The sequence below is a fragment of the Tenrec ecaudatus genome, chromosome 10 (assembly GCF_050624435.1).
Source record: "Tenrec ecaudatus isolate mTenEca1 chromosome 10, mTenEca1.hap1, whole genome shotgun sequence".
In the NCBI taxonomy this organism is placed as follows: domain Eukaryota; kingdom Metazoa; phylum Chordata; class Mammalia; order Afrosoricida; family Tenrecidae; genus Tenrec; species Tenrec ecaudatus.
In genome coordinates this window covers 142,893,505-142,911,690 of record NC_134539.1, presented here as the reverse complement: position 1 = coordinate 142,911,690, position 18,186 = coordinate 142,893,505, and the positions used below count along the sequence as shown (strand labels likewise).

Below are 18,186 nucleotides of genomic sequence, written 5' to 3'. Positions count from 1 at the left end.
GGGGACCTCCTCGTTGGCCGCCGTGCCGGGAGGATGGGAGAGCATCGAGTGTGGCCTTTTGGGGGCAGAGGTATCCTGGCTGCCCCTGTGTGTGGAAGGGCAGGCTGGCTGTGGAGGAAAGGCGGGGCTGTTTCTCCTGGGTTCAGCGCTGGGGTGTTGAGCTCTGAAGGGGGACTTGGCAGGGCGCTGCTCATTCTTCTTTGCGCTTGCTCATTCAAACATTCTCCAAGTCCCCCTGTGGGCTGGGGAGTGGGGGGGAACACAGGTGGGCAAGTTCCCGCCTTGCTTTATCAACTAGTTACAGGCAGACAGGGACCTTGTGCCACAATAAAATACTAGGCATCAAATGAAGACCCTGGGGAGCCTGGGGTTGCAGTGACTGGCGCTTGGGCTCAACTCCGCCCACAGGAAACACCCACACCCACAATGGTCCAGTTTCCATGGAGTCTGTTCCGACCCCTGGCAACCCTGTGGGATTCACAGTGAAACTGCACAGGTGTGGCCTTGCAGAAGCAGATAGCCAGGCCATTTTTCTGAGGCACCTTCCGATAGATTTGAAAAGCTAACCTTGCCATTTGCACAAACCAAAACCTCCTGTATCCCAAACTCTGCCCGGATACCCCTTTTTTGTGAGTGCTTGCTAAGATACTACCTCCCTACAAATCCCCCTCCTGCCCCCCAACCCTCCGGGAACCACTAGGGGTCCCTCAGGCTTGGGGTGGGGTGGCTATTGCGGCAGACCCTGATGGCAAAGGCTCCAGTCCCAGGTATTATCCTTAGAACGCTCATGCCCAGATGTCCCTCTGCAGCCCTCCCCCGCCCCTCCCCCAGGGAGATTGGAAAGGTTCTGTTTGCCCTGCTCCATTCCCGGGGCAACCGGCCAGGCAGCAGGTGTGTGTTGAACAGGACTATCTCCGGACTGGAGTGGCTGGAGATGAGCTTTGTTTAAATATTAAAGAAGTCAATCATTAATCCAGTCTGGATCCCTGCCCAGCTACCCACTGTCTCTACTCAGGAGGGCCTGGGCCAGGCCGGGGCGGGCCACAGGACAATTTGTCAGGTTATTACATGCATCTCAGGGGCTCTTAGGGGCTGGATGAAGATGATGCAGCCCGACCTGAGAGGGGCCAAAGGATCAGCAGAGGGCTGTGTGGGCTGGTGTCAAAAACACAGTGCTCTTCGACTGGGCACAGGGGGACTTCAAGGCATGTTTGGTTCTACTGGAGCACATTTTAGAAAGGGATTCTTTTATCTAATCCAACCCCTGGGGGTGGGGGGCTGATACCCAGGGTGTACGTGGAATCAGAGTGGCTTGTACACCTGGCCTCCCATTTATATATAGGAGTTTACTAACACAAACAAACCCCAGCCCCACGTAGAGGCAGTTCTGCCTAACTGCACCCACCCGGCGCATGCAGGCTCTCTCCGCCTCTGTCCCACAGCTGTCTCTGGGTGGGCCACCCTCCTCCTGCCCCTCCCCAATTTACCAGTCTCACTGGGTGTCTAGGGCTGGCTCCACAACTCGGCTATCATCCACGGAGGCTTCTTGCTATGCTGGGTGAAGTTCTTGATGATCAGGCCAATGGTACACACGAACAGAAGGAGGCAGAGGCCCAGCAGGATCCACTGGCCCTGGGCAGCCTGGTGCGGCTCCATGAGCATGCCCAGGAAGTAGGCCCCAGAGTCCCTGGCCGTGGCCTGATTGCACAGTTTGTACACCCTGTGGCCCAGCATCAGGATTGTGAGGACCATGACAAGGCTCAGGACCAGCAGCACCCACTGCCCTATCTTGGCCTGCTCAGCGTCCAGCTCCAGACCCAGAAATGACACCGTTTCCTTCTCTCTTTCTGTGGGCGACATGGAGGCTCATAGGGTAGGTGGAACCAGGGAGGGGCCCGGGGCTCCCTAGGGCTGTCGAGGTTGGACTTCCACTGGTCTTTCCCCTTAGCCTGAAGCACCTACTCCCAAAACACAAGTGAGGGCATGGCCCTAGAAGGAGGCATGGAAGGAAGAGGAGGAGGAGATGGGGACAGATAGGACTCTATTCCCCAAGGAGTCCACCAGTGACTCCGTGTAAGGCAAGATGCTGACCCTGTGGCTCAGACAGCAGCCTGGCTGTCAAGCTGGTAACAGTACCCAAGGAAGCAATGGAGCCAGGGGCTGGGGCTGAGGGTCTTGGCTGAGGTCCCATGGCAGCCTTGTGCAGTTCAAACCAGGTCATAGATGGGCTAGGAGTGAAGGTGGGGCTGGGGTAGGGGTTTGGACAGGGGCTGGGGCTGGACCAGGACCAGGACCGGGACCAGATCATCAAACCTTCAAAGTTACAGGTGAATTCTGGCCAGCCCAGGATCTCCCCGTGCCGCACGTTCTCGGTGACCAGCCAGTTCATCAGCGGCTTGAAGTAGGTCAGTAAGGCCTTTGCAGACAACTGGGACTTCCCGGTCAGCCTCTTCAGGACCTCTGGCCAGGGCTGACTAGACCCCACTTTTAGAGCCTCCCTGAAAGAAGAGGTACAGCAGTGAGGTACCCATGTCCAACCTTGATCTGAGGCTTTGCAAGCTCGTTACAGTGAATATATCCACAAGGTTTGAAACAAGTCAGGCCTGGGTTTCAATCCCAGTTCAGAGCTCAGACACACGCTTGTGTAAATAATCTTCATGAGCCTCAGTTTCCATATCCATAAAATGGGGGTGATAGTCTGACTGTGCTCTTGTGATGATTAAATAAGCACGAGAGTGGAAGCATGGTAGACAGACCAGAAATAATCTCTGCTAATACTAATCATTATGGAGCAGCCTTGATGGCATGAAGGTTACATGTTGGACTGCTAACCTCAAGGTCGGCAGTTTGAAACCACTGGTGGCTCTGCAGGAGAAAGACGGGCTTTCTTGCTCCTGTAAACAGTCACAGTCTCAGAAACTCATGTGGGCGGTTCTACCCCATCCTATAGGCTCACTATGAGTCGGCATCAACTTGATGGTAGTAGTTTTAAAATTTTAATGATAATCATTAGCTGGAACCCTGGGGGCATAGCTATTTGCCAATAGACTGCTAACTGCAAGGTCATTGGTTCCAACCCACCAGCAGCTCCACGGGAGAAAACTGAGGCTCTCTGTTCCCCCAGTGAGTCACAGCCTGGGAAACCCAACAGGGCAGTTCTGCCCTGTCCTATGGGATAACTATGAGTTGGAATTGGCTCAATGGCAGTAGATTTAATAGTAATTATTATTTTGGTTACTTGTAGGATCCTCCTAAACTCAAATAGGCAGAAAGTCTTGAGATACTGTTTCCCATAAGGCACTCAATGACAGTAGGCAGAGGCAGCCTTCAGCCCTTCCTCATCTCCCAAAGTGTGCTTGGGCGAATTAGAGAGAAACAAGCAGAGCACATGCTCCGTACACTGCCCACTCAACTCTCAACTCACTGCCAGCGAGCCGATGCCAACTCATAGTGACCCTGTAGGGCAGGGGAGAACTGCCCCTGTGAGTTTCTGAGACTGTAACTCTTTTTTTTTTAAATCATTTTATTGGGGGCTCGTACAATTCTTATCACAATCCATCCATTGTGTCAAGAACATATGTACATTTGTTGCCATCATCATTCTCAAAACATTTGCCTTCTACTTGAGCCCTTACTATCTGCTGCTCATTTTCCCCCTCCCTCCCCACTCCCCCTACCTCATGAACCCTTCATCATTCATAAATTATTATTATTTTGTCAGAGACTGTAACTCTTTATTGAAGTAGAAAGCCTGGTCTTTCTCCTGAAGAAGCAGCTTGTGGTTTTGAACAGCTGACGTTGCAGTTAGCAGCCCAACACAAACCACTGTGCCATTAGAACTCCTTACGCTGTCTGCAGAACTGGCCAAATGCTAGTTCTGTCTCAAGACACACCTGTGGCTTGGTGGCAGGTGGTTAACCATGGGAGGATAGGGGTGTACTGAAGCAGGTATTCAGGTCCCCCAGAGCAGGCAGCAGTGACTTATATGGATCCTTCTCAACGTGTTCTCAGATCCAGCCAGGAGACAGGTGAGCCCTAGAGGCCCAGGGGTCAAAGTGTGGGCCAACCAAGTTCAAACCCAATATCACCCCCAGACAACCAACTTTCTCATTAGTAACATGGGCCCATTCGTCTCTTGTCTTTCCTTTGGGTGAGGAGTAAGCTACACAATGACAGTGAAAAAGAGCTTTGAAACTCCACGGACCAATCCACACACGTCAACCACAGGGGACGAATGGGGTGGGAGAATGACCAGTCAGCTGGTCCCTAGCAGAAAACACTGGGGGTGGGGTGGGGCGGGGAGAGTTAAGATCCTACAGAAAGGGAGAGAGAGGTCATCAAGTTTCAAACAAAGCAAAACATAACTGATTTAGGCAAGAGAAAAAGTGTGTTCAGATGCTGGGCACTAGGAAGAAGTCAGGTCCTAGTAGGGGAAGGTTTTGATCACTCAGAATCTACCTAGTTAGAGAAGCTCCTTCTGGTTGGGTGAGACAAAATGTGTGACAAAGCCCAGCTGACCCCCACGTGGGTGGCACATGGGTCAGAGAGGGGCAACGGAGCACTACCTGGAGTCCTCACCCCAAGATGGCAGTCATGCGACCCCGGGCAAGGCCAGTCCCACCATGCTGGCTGGATGAGGCAGGGGGACTTGGGGGACTTCGTTCAGGGCCAAGTCAACCGCCATTCCCAGCAGAAGCAGCCCAGAGGCTGGCCCAGGGCAATCATGCTTAGGAGGAGGAGTTGGAATAGAAAAGTCAAGTTATGAGATACATTAGGCAACAGAAGAGCCCCTGAATGATGCCAGTGGTTACACAGCTTGACTTCTAGCCAAAAGGTTGGTTGGCATTTGCCCAGCAGCTCCTTGGGAGAAGGACTTGGGCATTTGCTCCTGTAGAGATTACAGCCTAGAAAACCCGTCAGGCCATTCTAGTCCGGCTCAGTGTCTCTGAGAGGTGAAATCAGACTCACGGCGACAACATTGCCCCCTGGTGGACCAGACACACAGGGCCCGCTGGTCCCCACCTGCTCAAGTACTAGCTGGGGTTTGGTAAATGAATACGTGGAATGGGGCCAACCAGCTGTCCGAGGTTCTCAACCTTCCTCATGCTGCGACCCTTTCATACAGTTCCTCAGGTTGTGGTGACCCCCCAACCATAAAATTATTTTTGTTGCTACTTCATCACTGTCATTTTGCTGTTATGAATCGGGTGACTCCTATGGAAGGGTCGTTTGACCCCCAAAGGGGTCTGACCCACAGGATGAGAACCGCTGAGTGGAAGCAGAGAGCACGAAAGCGTCCTTAGGTTCCGCACATTCACACACACAAAAGCAACCCAAACTCGCTGTCATGGAGCCGATGCTGACTCATAGCGACCTTCCAGGAGAGGGTCGAGCTGTCCCTGTGAGTTTCTTCACAGGAGTAGAAAGCGCCCTTCTGTTTCCCACTGAGCGGCTGATAGTTTTGAACTGCTCATTTTGTGGACTACAGCCCCACATTTAACCACTACACCACCAGCCTCCTTCAGTATACTAGAGAGGCTCAACTCGGGGCAGTTGACCAAGATAAGCCCCTAGGAGGTAAAAGGGTAAAAAACACTGGGCCAGTAGACCTGAGTCTAATCTCACCAGGACCTCCCTCATTTGATTGATAAGAGGCCAGAGAGTGTGCTCTGGAACCAGTTCTGGGTTCGAATCACAGTTTTACCACTTACTGGATGAGTGACAAGCGCTTCTCACAGCTTCAGTTTCATCATTTGTACAATGGTGTGGATAACTGTGGGAAACTGAACGATTTCTCCCAAGCTGTCTCCCCCAAATATATGCCAAACTTAGCTGCTTGCTACACCTGGCAAGTGACTGTACACTTGGAGGTGAACAGAAGTACGTCAGGGGTTATGCTCCCTGAGGGTTATCAGCCATCTAGAGCAGGCAGACACCACTGTTTATCCCACAACAAGTAGGGCCCACTCCCTTCTGATAAGGATAGTAGTAGATTGTTTCCCTGAAGGAGAGCCCAGGGAGGTCAAGCCCACTCAAGGATGACCAAGGTCAGGCCACCTTCATGAGCCTAGGGTCTGCCCTTCCTGTGTGCACACCCCTAGCTCATCCCCTTCCTGTGATGTGTAATCATACCTGCCTAAGTAGATATATATACCTTGGTTAGCAATAAACGGGGGCCCGGCTCTCTCCATGTGGACCACCAAGTGGGGCTGAGAGGAGCATGCTACCATGAAGTGTGTCTGACTCCATTATTTCAATCTTTTCTATCTCTGCTGTCCTCCACGACTTTACAGTCATCTTTACTTACTATCACCGTGCAGTTGCGCCTACCGGACCCGTGATGGTTTGTTAGATAGAGGCTCTCCCCCCACAGATAGCAACATTCACTTTGAAAAGATGTGAGCTACTAAAACAAGCAGCCCCCACCCCAAGTAACAAGACCCCCCCCCCACGCAACACACACACACACACACACACACACGAGGAGAACCCAGCATCTATAGTAAAGGTCAAGCCTCCTCCCTCTCCTAGTCTGCTTCCAGACCCAAAATCGACCCGCAGAGACAGGATGGGTTAGAAAAAGACCAGAGTCAAAGTGGAACCCAGCCGCCTAAGACGCTTGTGTGAAAGCAACCTGGGCCAAGCTGAAACCAGATCTGGAAACTTCTAAGAAGACAGGAGAAAAGCAAAGTGTGCCCTGGGCAGAGGGAAGCACTTTCTATGGGGGTGGGGGGGTGGGGGGAGTCCAGGCTGATGCAGGACTCCAGTGCTGGCTTCTCATCTGGGACATTTTGATTGACGTGCGCGTGCGCATGCGCGCGCGTTTTCCCTGGAGGTAGTTCTCTGATGACAGGGGCTTCACTAGAGGACCTGGGCTTGTATTATAGGAGAGACTTCAATCTGCCCGGAGGAGGGACTTCCGCTGGAGTCGAAACTCCAAAGGCTCTGCTCAAGGGGTCTGAGTGGCAGCTGTGGGGAGGGCCCGGGAGCAGAATCCAGCCAGCGGGGGCGGGACAGGACCCTGAAGAGCCTGCCCGGAGGAGGACACTCACTGGAGCAGCTTCCCGGCCTGCTTGGAGTTGTAGATGTTACACTGGTGCAGTGGGCCCACGTGGTTGGAGGCCTTGCACAGGGCTTCGTGGAACTGGAACTGCAGCACCAAGCTGATGAAATACCTGCGGGCGAACACGAGGGCCGGCTGGGGAGTGGCTATCGGGCGGGTGGGAGGCAGCGCTGACCTGCAGTGGCTCTGTGATGTGAAGGTGGGCCCAGGTCGGCAGTGGACCGTCTCTGCGGCTCCTGGATCAGGCCTCCCCTCGGGCTGACCTTAAACGCCAGAGGGCTGGCTTCCTTCTCCAGCCTTCTGACCTTAGTCATCTCAGCCCTTGCCTTTCTCTCTCCTGCCCTCTCCTAGGGGGAAGCAGAGACGCTGTGGGATCTTCCCATAGGTCCTGCCCTCCATGCAGAATCTAGTCTAAAAGCCCAAAGGATTCTGGGGGGTGGGGCAGCTGCCTCTCAGGGCTGTGCAACCCACTGAACAGAGATGGGGAGGTGGTGGGGGTGGTGTGTGGAGGGGAGGTTTGGAACCAGGACCTTCCTGGACATCCTACCCCCACCCCTCTCGCCCCCACTGCAACCGCCCCCCCCTCCCACCTGAACTGGTCATGCCGCCAGGGCCCAGGCCTTTACCGAATGTAGGGAATGCTGGCAGAAATGTGGTACTTGGAGCCTGGGTCAAAATCGTCTTCTGACCGAGAGATGGGGGGACACACGCCCTGGTACTTCAACCTGAAAGGAAAAGCAAGCTGCTCGGCTGCCTTGCCCACTTCGAAGTGCTGCCTCCTTTACTAAGCCCAGGCCCTGCACTGCCCCACACCCCCGCCCGCTGTGCCCCAGCCCTACACTAGAGACCGTCTGGTCCCTGCCCACTCGTTGGACCCCATGTCCATCAGAGAAGAGCTGGGCTCATGGGGTTTCAGTGGGGGGTTTTTAAGGAAGCAGACGACAAGCCTTTTCCCCCAGGCACCTCTGGGTGGACTCCCACCGCCCCACGGTTCTGTGAGCAGCCGAGCACACAGGTCAACTTTGCATCGCGCATGGTCTCCCCAAGCCCTTGCATGTCAGTCTAAATGGAACCTGCTCAGCCAGTCACGAAGGAACAATGATAGTGTGTCCCCATGCTTAGCGGATAGGCAAATGCAGAGACCTGGGTGGCTTGGTGGTTACTACCAGGGCCAGGGGGGTGACAGTGGGAGAGGGAGCCGTTTCTAGGGGTGATGGGGAAGCTTGAAAGTGGGACGTGGGATGAGGGGTGACACTGCAGGACAAGGGGGCTTCCATTGTCAGCCAGTTCTGCTGTGGGAGCTGTCTAAGGATGCTGAGCTGGAGGCTGGGGGGCTATGTGTGTTGGGGCCGTAGGGCAAGGAGGAGCGGAGGGCCTGCCTCTCTCCCATGGGGTCTCTTTCCCCTGGAGGGAAGGTGCTCAGACCTCAGACACCCCTTTCCCTGGCCCTGCTCCCAGGAGGTTGTGTGGTGGCCAGTGGTTCCTTCCTGCACAAGCCCAGTTGTGATCACCATGCGAGGGGGCAGGCAGAGCCCAGAGGATGGGACTGAGGCTTAGAGAGGGTGGGGGACCTCCGTTTAACGTAAGGCCTTGTGCCGATCCTGGACTGCACCACCGCTTAGCACACAGATGTTTGTCTGACGACAGCCAACAGCCCATACTGGCCTGGGGTTCCCCCAGCACTGCAGCTCCAGCTCGGTACTCTGAGAACAGAGTGGCAGCCATCTGCAGCTTTGCGTGGCTCCCAGGGCCTGGCCTGAAAGTACTGCCCACCCAGGAGGAGGGCCTGGAGTAGGAGGGGGAGGGCGGGGATGCAGGGGCAGGGCCCACCTGAAGCTCCACCACTCCTGGTTGTAGATGTGCTTGTGGATGGTGCCATCAAAGACCCTCCAGCGGTACATGTCTACCAGGTAGCTGAAGGGGATGAAGGCGACCTTCTCCAGGGCAATGCCCATCAGGAAATTGACCTCGTCTTCTGTGGATGGGGTAGGGGCAGCCAGGGACAGGATATTCAATGCCTGCCTGGAGTGTGCTGGCCCAGCCCACCCTAGTTCCAGCCCCAGGCTCTGGCTGCCCTTCCCACTGTCCCCTGGCCCTCCTCACCTGAGTCCTGGTACTGGAAGCTGAGCAGGCCTATGTTGAGCAGGTGCTTGTGGGAGGAGGCCGAGAGGGTGGCCACTGACCCCACGGCCTCTTCAAAGGCTGGGTTGGCGCCTGCGCGGAACACCACAGAGAGGTTCTGGTACTGCAGGAAGTACTGGATATGGCCCATCTGGTGGAAGATGGAGAGCAGGTCTTCTATGGTCACCTCAGTGCACTTCTTTATCCTAGGGTTAAAGGGCAGGGGTCAAGGAGCATGGGGTTGCCCTGGGGACAGTGAGACAATTCTCTATTCAGACACTGCTAAGGGGTTGCGTGGTTGGGCTGGAGACCAGAAGGCATTGGCCACTGCAGACAACCATATTCCAACCCTCTCTGCCGTTCCTGAGACCACCCTGCCTCTCCTGTTCCCCTTGCCCACCCCCACGCCCACCCCCAGAACAGGCAGACAGATGGAAAGTGGAAGGGAAGGGACAGGCAGGAGCCGTGCCTGTGGGCAGTGAGCACCTGAAGTCATGGCCGTTGTAGAAGTCCCAGGCCGAGGCGTGGCACACCACCTCCCGCCCGTCCACGGGCTTCTCCAGCATGGACTTGGCCCAGAACTCGGCGGGGAGGGGCAGCATGCCCAGGGAGGTGAAGAAATTGTTAGCCTCTTCGAACATTTTCTGGGGCTTCCAGTGCTGTGGGGAGATGGGTGGATGGGGAGTGACTGAGGGCCCAGGGGCAGGGAGGGGCCGGGCAGTCAAGGCCCAGCACTGACCTGGTCTCTCATGATCTTGGTGACATCTTCCAGAGGCTTCTTCGGATAGGGCAAGGCCAGGTCTAAGATGTTGACCCAGGACTGAGCCCACATGCTCCCTGGGGGGAGAGGACGGGACTAAGAGGCAGTGGGAGAGGCCTCCCTGCTTACTGACAGCCAAGAGCCTACATCTCGGGCTGGCCCCAGCCCCGTCTTTACCCAGGAGGTGGGCAGGGATGGGCCCCCTCAGGTTGATGGTCTGGGGCCCGTAGTGTCGGTGCAGGGCGCGGCGCACGTAGGCATGCAGGTTCAGGTAGAGCGGCTGCAGCTCCGTGAACAGCTGCTCCAGGCTGCGCTCCAGGTTGCTGGTCTCGTTCTCCACGTCATACTCCATGCGCCACAAGGCCCCCATGTCTCTATAACCTACGGCAGCAGAGGGGACTCCACCAGGTGCCCACAGCCCCGGCCTGCGGGCGAGGGATGGAGACCCATGCATGCCCCTTCACCTCCCAGACCCCTCCGCATCTTCATCTGTACAATGGGCACACTCCCTTCCTGGCCTGTCGATCCAGTGGGATCTGATCAGGGACGGGAAACACATCTGAGCTCCTCTCTGGGCCACAGCCTCTCCCGGCGCCCTACCCCTGCCATGACCTCCGACCTCTGACCTCCGCCAGAGACCCGGGGCCTGGCCTTGGACTTCTTGCTCTCAGTCACCTCCAGCCCTGGGGCAAGTGCTGAGCTTTCTCCGCAGCCCCTTCTTGGCACCCAGCCCAACTGGTGATGGGATGCGAGGGTTACTAGAAGGGATGTGTCTCCCACTCAGGCCGGGCCCCCTCCTGTGTCTTCTTGCCTCAGTTCCTCCCCACCTTGGCCCGGATTCAACAGGTGCTGTGTCGCTGTGCACAGGGGCCGTCAGGATGGGCCGCTCCTGTCCGGGGCTGGTGGCAGGCTTCCTGGACACCATCTCTGGGCCGCTCCCTGATCCCACCCCCAACCCAGACCCTGATGTCGGCCAGCAGCCTCTGTGTCGGCCGGCCCCTTCCTTGGCGGTGCGCTGGGGCTGTGTCTGCTTGGGCCAGGCCTCACCATTGAGCCTCGCAACTTTGTTGCTGAGCTGCACGTAGCGCTCAAAGGTGGTGCGGAGTGGGCGGCCCGTGGCGTCCCTCCAGCCCTGCCAGGCCCACAGCAACTCTTTCTGGTCCCGGGAGGTGGCCATCAATTCTTCAAGGTCTGGGCCGGGAAAGAGGTCAAGGATAGTGTCTGCCCTGTGCCCACACCCATGGAGAACTTCCCAGCTCAAGAAGGGAGGAAGAAGCCTGGGGCCTGGAGGCCCGGGGAGGGACTGTGGGGGGACGGGGCAGGGGTGGGGACTGGGGCGGGGCTCAGGCTGCTCACCAGGCTTCAGGTAGAGGCAGGGCCCTTCTTGCATGCACACCTGGGCCATACTGTACATTGTCTCCATGTAGGTCAGGATCTTGTTGTACTGGGAAAGCAGGTGTCACCCAGGACAAGCCTGCTCCCTCGGGTCCACCCCCAGCACTTGCCCCACCTTCCGGAGGCCTCTGCTTCCCTCCTCCCCCAGAGAGGAATGCCCTGGCCCAACCCCCAGCCCCCCCGGCCTCCCTCTTGCCCCAGACTCGCCCTGGGGAGGGGGTGCGTGTGCCTGGACGCCTGGGGTTCTGTCCATCACCTCCCGGAGCTCCTTCGCGGGCAGGGCCGCCTTGCCCATGTGCTGCACCTTTCTCAGCATGTGCCTTATGATGGGGTTCTGGAAGGCGGTGGTGTTAAAGAGGCGGGCCCTGGTGCCGAAGTACAGGGTGTGCTGGGACCTCTCGATGTCCTTGTGCAGCTGCGGAAGAGAGTCACCAGGTATGTCCAGAGAGCCCCGAGTGGACGAGGGCCCCATCTGGAACTCCCAGGTCCCACCTGCCCGTCTGCTCTCAGGCCCATCTGAAGAGGTCCCGAAGTTTTGGAGATTGGCAGAGAGTCTGGGTCCCACAACCGAGGACGTGAGCACCCCAAGGGGAAAGAAGCAAGAGATCCTTGCCCGAGAAAGAGTTTAGGGGTCACCAAGAGGCCGGGGGTTTTCAGTCTGCTTTGGCATGTCCTTTAGGGACTTCTCTCTCCCTTCCGATTCGGAATAGGGGTCAGAGGGCATGGTCTCCCACCTCCCCTAGGACCCCTGATACGATCAAGGAGAAGCAGGGTTAGAGTGGAGGTGATACCACACCATCTCCTCCTGATTTTTCTGGGTGATGTTGGTGACGTAGTTCCAACTGGCCTCCCTGAATTCGTTCCACACCATCTGGGCTGTTTTTTCATAAAACTTCAGGAACTCCATGGCGATGCTCTCTTTGTAGAACATACCTGTGGGAAGGAGATGGGCATCATGCTGACCTGGGAGGGACCTGCCCCTGGCCAGTCCTCTGGTCTGGACCTGTGCTCCTTCGGGTCCCAGCCCCACCTGGGCTGTGAGTATCTTCGGTCCTGAGCCATGACAAGAGCTGTCCGAAACAGAGGAGCACAAGTAGGAAAGATCCAGGGCTAGTCCATCTTCTGCCCATGACCAAGAGAAGAGCAGAGGTGCGTGTGGCTATTGGCCAATCAGGGTCTGACTCCATATTGTGACATCAGGGGCCAAAGGGCTTGCCGTAGAATGTCATAACTGGGAAGCCTCACCTTAGCCTCTGGTCCAACTAGCCCTATTTTGAGACTGAGGCTCAAAATGGTCCAGCGATTGAGCTTGGTGTCCATAGGTAGGTAACAGCAGAGCCAAGAGAATCCAGGCTCTTGACTTTTCGGCCAGAATTTCTTCCAGATCACTTGGTTTGCTTCTCCAAAGATCGCAGCCGCTCTAGGTTCTTGGTCAAGGAGTGATGAGGCGCAGCAGGCTGGGGTCAGCTCTGAGCGGCGAAGAGGGATGGATGGATAGAAGAGACATCACTGGGTCTCTGGACTCGGTGCGTCTGACTTGATTTCCTGTGTTCACCTTTTTCAGCATCTTTCTCGCTCCTGTATGAGATCATCTGCCTTTCCCTCACTCGGACACCAGCCCGAGTCCACCGGTGTGCATTCACGACGGGGCACAGGGCTCGAAGGCTGCAAAGAAGGTGCAGAAGTTTGGTCAGCCTGGCCCAGCCACAGGGTGTGGAGGGCATTGTCCATTTGGGGAGCATGTCCATGGGGACCTGAGCCTGGTGTGAGTACCCTTTGGTGACAGCCGCCTTTGAGGACTCCCCAGAAATCTGCCACATTCTGGGAAGCCTCCAGTTCCATCTGTCCCAACTTCAGAGTCTCCTCTCTAGGCACACCCTCTTCCAACACCCAAACGCCCTCTATTGGGGTCCCCTTCACTTAACCTTCCTCAAATGGTCTCTGCCCACATCTTGCCCCGTTCTCTCCCCTCCATGGCCAAAGCAACGGCCCAAATACCTTCAAAATATGATCTGCTGGGCTCACACTATACTGAAAACACAAGAAAAACATATGTGAGACTTCTTGTTAGGCTACTCAGTGGAGCTCCTAGGGATGTTCCACTCACGCTTCAAGAACATACCAACAAGCTGTCTTCTTTTTAAAACACAGATGCCAACCTGAGCTGGGAAGCAAGAAAGGGGCTCTCCGGATACTAGAAACAAAGAATTTTGGTGGTGGTGGTGGTGTCTGTGGTCCCTGTGGAAGGGTAAAGTCCATCCAGGCCCAAAGGGATGCCATCTTGGTGCCGGCTAGCTTGTGGATTGGTGTTCCTGGTTGGAAGTGGCACCTTGATAGAGCTGGGGACTGGGAGATGGCTTCTTCTAGAAAAGGGGCCTTGCCAGAGGCAACCATGAAGCAGACCCCGGAGGCATCTCCAACTGTCCGGGACCCTGCAGCAGGCTATGGCCCTGGAAGATGGCTCATAGGCTAACTTTCCCAAGTGTAGGGGAAACCCCAATGATAAGGGAAGGGACAATAATGCTGAGCCACTCTGGGCAGTTGCTGGCCCTTGGGTGCATCAGAGGGCTTTAACACAGAAACCATGGGGGCACAGCTGTGAAGTAAGCCACAGATGAGGAAACGGGAGCCGAGTGAAGGCCGGGCTGAAATCCACCCGATTTGGCGCCACGGCCTCTGCTGAAGCTGAGACACATGGAATGGTGGCAGCACCCCCTGAAGAGGGACAGATGGGGGGGGGGTAACCGGAAAGGGACTTCAAACTCAAGCCTTTCAGCCAGAGAGGGAAGGGAACCTGCAGAGCAAGAGTGGGCTCTTGTGAAAACACAGGAGGATTGGAAAAGTAGTCAAGATGCTAGCAATGAAAAACTATACGCATAGTTACTGTGGCAGTAACAATCTGTCAACTTGCGAAGGGGTGGGGTCTAGTCCGTCAATCAGGTCGCAGCTTGATGACCTCATTTGGAGGTACAAGGGATATAAATAGCTCACTGGAGGCCTGACACACACTCCCTGGGAGACATTCCTGTTGACGAGCCACATGGAGCTACACTAATGGAGCTAGAGCTCCGGAGCTGGAGGAGCCACGTGGAGACCCACCCCAGCACTGAGATGCTCCCACCACCGCCGGATCCACAAGGCTTGCCACCCACTGGCCTGTGATCTTCCTGCATTCGGCGTCATTGCATGTGTTCTTGAGTCCCAAGAGGCATTTATAAACTGGTATTGGACATATGGGCTAACATCAGACTTATGGACTTGATCTGGGCGGGGCTGGCATGTTTTCTCATTCTACAATTGCTCTTGTTTATAAAGCTCTTCTTTATACACATATGAGTGTCTATGAATTTGTTTCTCTAGTCCCTCTGGACTGACACAGTTATTAAATAAGAAAACCAAACCCACCCCCCAATAGACAGGCTACGCAGTGGGTTGAGGAACTCAGAAGAAAAACTGGGACCCAGAGCCCCCACCTGGCATCACCTGGAGCGGAGGACCCAGCAGGAGATGAGAACCGTGGGCAAGAATGAGGAACTGTGGAGGATCAGAAAGCTACAACTCGATCGAACAGGAGTCCCTGAAGTTGACAGAGGCTGGAGAGGATGGGCAGAGACAACAACCAAAGAGAAGACTGATGGCCGGGACTTTTCAGAACAGAAGAAACCCACCGTGCTCCTGGGACAAACACAGCCGTCGGTGCAGAGAGGTATCACGGGGAAGTTACTGGAAGGTATGTCGGGAGATGCGAGTTTCCACATTGCTCTGTCACCGAGCCTCTCTGGAGCTTCCTCTCTGTCACAGAGGGAGCTGGTCTTGGTTTGAAGAGTCAGAAGCACAAAGCACTGGGCTGCTCACTACAAGGTCACTGGTTCAAAGGCGTCCGGGGGCTCTAGAGAGAACAATGTGGCAAGTCAGCTTCCATGGTGACCCTGGAAACCCTAGGGGACAGCTCTCCTCTGCCCCATGGACTCGCTCACTGCGCCTCAGAATCGACTTGTTAACAGTGGCTTCCATCTGGATTTCATCTTGGCAAGTTCTTCCAGCTGGGGCGGGGCGGCATAAAGCAATCTCTGTCAGCAGAGGATGCACCTGTTCTGAGAGAGAACGAGGTACTAGGAATGGCTAGTGTAGCCTATCTTGTCTGCACAGACATCACTGAGGGGGTGATAGGAATCACCCGGAGGCTCTGAAAATTAAACTGGTCAGGGGGGCAGTGCGGAGTGGAAACCCAAAGCTCATTTATAGGCCACTGGACATCCCCTTACAGAAGGGTCTCGGGGAGGAGACGAGCCAGTCAGGGTGTGAAGTAGCAACGATGAAACATACAACTTTCCCCTAGTTCCTAAATACTCCCCCTCCCCCCACTATCATGATCCCAATTCTACCTTACAAATATGGATAGACCAGAGGATGTACACTGGTACAGATAGGAACTAGAAACGCAGGGAATCCAGGACAGATGGTCCCTTCAGGACCAGGGGTGTGAGAGGTGATACTGGGAAGGTGGAGGGAAGGTGGGTTGGAAAGGGGGAACCGATTACAAGAATCTACATGTGACCTCCTCTCTGGGGGGCGGACAACAGAAAAGTGAGTGAAGGGAGATGTCGGACAGGGTAAGATAGACAAAATATATAAATTATCAAGGGTTCATGAGGGAACAGGGAGGGAGGGGAAAATGAGCGGATGCCAGGAGCTTAGGTGGAGAGCAAATGTTTTGAGAATGATGAGGGTAATGAATGTACAAATGTGCTTTACACAACTGAGGTACGTATGGATTGTGATAAGAGTTGTATGAGCCCCAATAAAGCGATTAAAAAAAAGAATTAAATCGGTCGAGGCACACGGATAGTTATGTGCAGTGGTGGGATCTGACTCAAGCCAACTCCAGAACCACATGACTCACTCACGTGATAGGAAGGCGGGGTCACAGGTGGGCAGCGAGTGAGGGGCAACCAAGCCACTGATGGGCCACACACACAGGAGAGGTCACTTGGCACAATCTGGAAAAGGCCTCGGACCTCAGGTGTCAACCTTTGAATAGAACTGTCTTCACGCCGCTTCACCCACGGAGGCAGGCCCGGCAGACCGCGAGCAATGCCACTATTTAAAGATGCCTATTGAATAAGGTTCATTGCCACTGAATTGGCTCTCACACAGAGTGACCCTGGAGGAGCCCTGGTGGTGCAGTGTGACGTGGGGTGAGTCACCGTAAGGTTAGCGGTTCGAAACCACCAGTCGATCCTTGGGAGATGGGTTTCTGCTCCCATAAAGACTTCGTCTCAGAGACCCATAGGGGGCAGTTCAACCCTTCCCGATACAGTCCCTAGGATTCACTACCAACCGATGGCAGTGAGTTGGGTTTGGGTGTGTAGTGACCCTGGGAGGCACGGTAGAATTGCTCCTGTGCGTTTCGGAGGCTGTCCATCTTGAGAGGAACAGAAAGCCCCTTTTTTCTCCCTCGAGCAGCTGGCGGGTTCAAACCGCTAACTGTGCAGTTACCAGCCCAACATGCACCCACTCTACCACCACAGCCCTGTGCTCAAACCTGACAACTGGGAGAGTGGCACAGCACCAGGCACGGAGGGTCACTGCCTTAGGACCCACTCCAGGGCACCCGATGATGACCGTAGTGTATAAGGCTGGTCAGCCCCCCCCCCCCATGTGAAATTTCTCTGCCCCAGGCAGCTCATTCTGTCGTGGACCCTGGTGACTCACGCTGTCACTGCTCCCACAGCCAGCCAGACACCGAACCCCCCCGGGGGGGGGGGGCCTCACAAACACAGGAAAGGGAATAACGTAACAATCGAAGTTTGTTTGGCGAAGAGCTTTTGAAACATCAGGCTGGGGAAGAGGGGTGATTAAAATGTCTTTGGTGGCAGAGCCTTTTAGAGGACATGTTTATAAACTACATTGTTCCAGCAAATTGTAAACAATATCCACCCGCCTGCGTATCCAAAAAACCCTCCACTCCACATCCTGTCACAGCCTGCACACCACACCTGCAGCCACACACGCACACACGCACACACATACATACACCTGCAGAGAGCCAGACACAGATACATACACCTGTACACACACACACATACAGATATAGACCCCTCTACCTCCTCCCCTCCATGGATATAACACACACAGAGTTAAACACACACGCACCCATGAGGTAGCTGGAGGGCTCCAGGATGTCGGGGGTGGGCCTAGCTAGGGTCAAGGCACCAGCACAGTCAGGAGGAGGTTCATGGTCAAAGGGGGTGGGGGGCAGGCTGATGGTAGAAGAAAAGGGACCCCCTTCCAATTGACCGCCTTCCAGGCTCGGTGTGTAAACATTTGAAACACACATCCGGTGCTGTTGGCTGAGACGTGGACGGGCACCTGTCATGACAGCCGGTCCCGTCTGAAATACATATCGGGAAGAAGAAAGACTGGAAGGAGATACACCCAAAGGTGCTTTCCTCTTGGCATGGAGATGGAGGGTTTATATTAATCAGCAGCTGCCAAATATTTTACACTAAGTGAGTTGATACAAGTTATTAAGCTCTTCAACAATGACTCCCTCACCCCGTACCTCCCTGCCGAGGGCCAGGTGCCAGGTGAGGGCCAGGTGAGTGCTGGGGGCGTTGGGGGTGTGGGGGGAGGCAGGCACAGCCACAGGCTTCAGTGAGGGCCCCCTGGCAGTGAGACTCCTGATCGGGGCCTGGCCCTGAGGTGTGTGCCTTGGGGGTCCCGTGGGGGAGACTGCCCACTGGCCCTGCTGCTGACCTTAGAGGGTGACGTTGAGAGCCAGTTCCATACCCACAGCGAGGCAAGCAGATCAGGGTGCACTGCCTCAGACCACTAGGGGACAGCC

General features: G+C 55.4%; 1 protein-coding gene across 1 annotated transcript; it reads right to left on the bottom strand.

The window, feature by feature from the left end:
- Window positions 1-1,503: 1,503 nt before the first annotated feature.
- On the bottom strand, window positions 1,504-12,469 carry LOC142458765 (angiotensin-converting enzyme-like protein Ace3). The gene is made up of 14 exons (XM_075559678.1): window positions 12,343-12,469; window positions 12,136-12,302; window positions 11,596-11,754; window positions 11,301-11,388; window positions 10,992-11,135; window positions 10,122-10,325; window positions 9,924-10,021; window positions 9,671-9,843; window positions 9,167-9,390; window positions 8,894-9,038; window positions 7,690-7,788; window positions 7,053-7,175; window positions 2,314-2,498; window positions 1,504-1,847 (listed from the first exon to the last, which is right to left on the bottom strand). Exons 1-14 carry the CDS (start codon window positions 12,467-12,469, stop codon window positions 1,504-1,506), a joined length of 2,280 nt encoding a protein of 759 aa, XP_075415793.1.
- Window positions 12,470-18,186: the final 5,717 nt, after the last annotated feature.

Excerpts from the sequence above, each read along its gene's own strand:
- LOC142458765 (XM_075559678.1), bottom strand. The coding sequence starts at position 12,469 with ATGGGCAGAAGATGGACTAGCCCTGGATCTTTCCTACTTGTGCTCCTC. Across the intron at positions 10,022-10,121 it reads CATCCCTGCCCACCTCCTGG|GGAGCATGTGGGCTCAGTCC; the intron begins GTAAAGACGGGG and ends CTCTCCCCCCAG. Across the intron at positions 7,176-7,689 it reads GCCAGCATTCCCTACATTCG|GTATTTCATCAGCTTGGTGC; the intron begins GTAAAGGCCTGG and ends GTTCGCCCGCAG.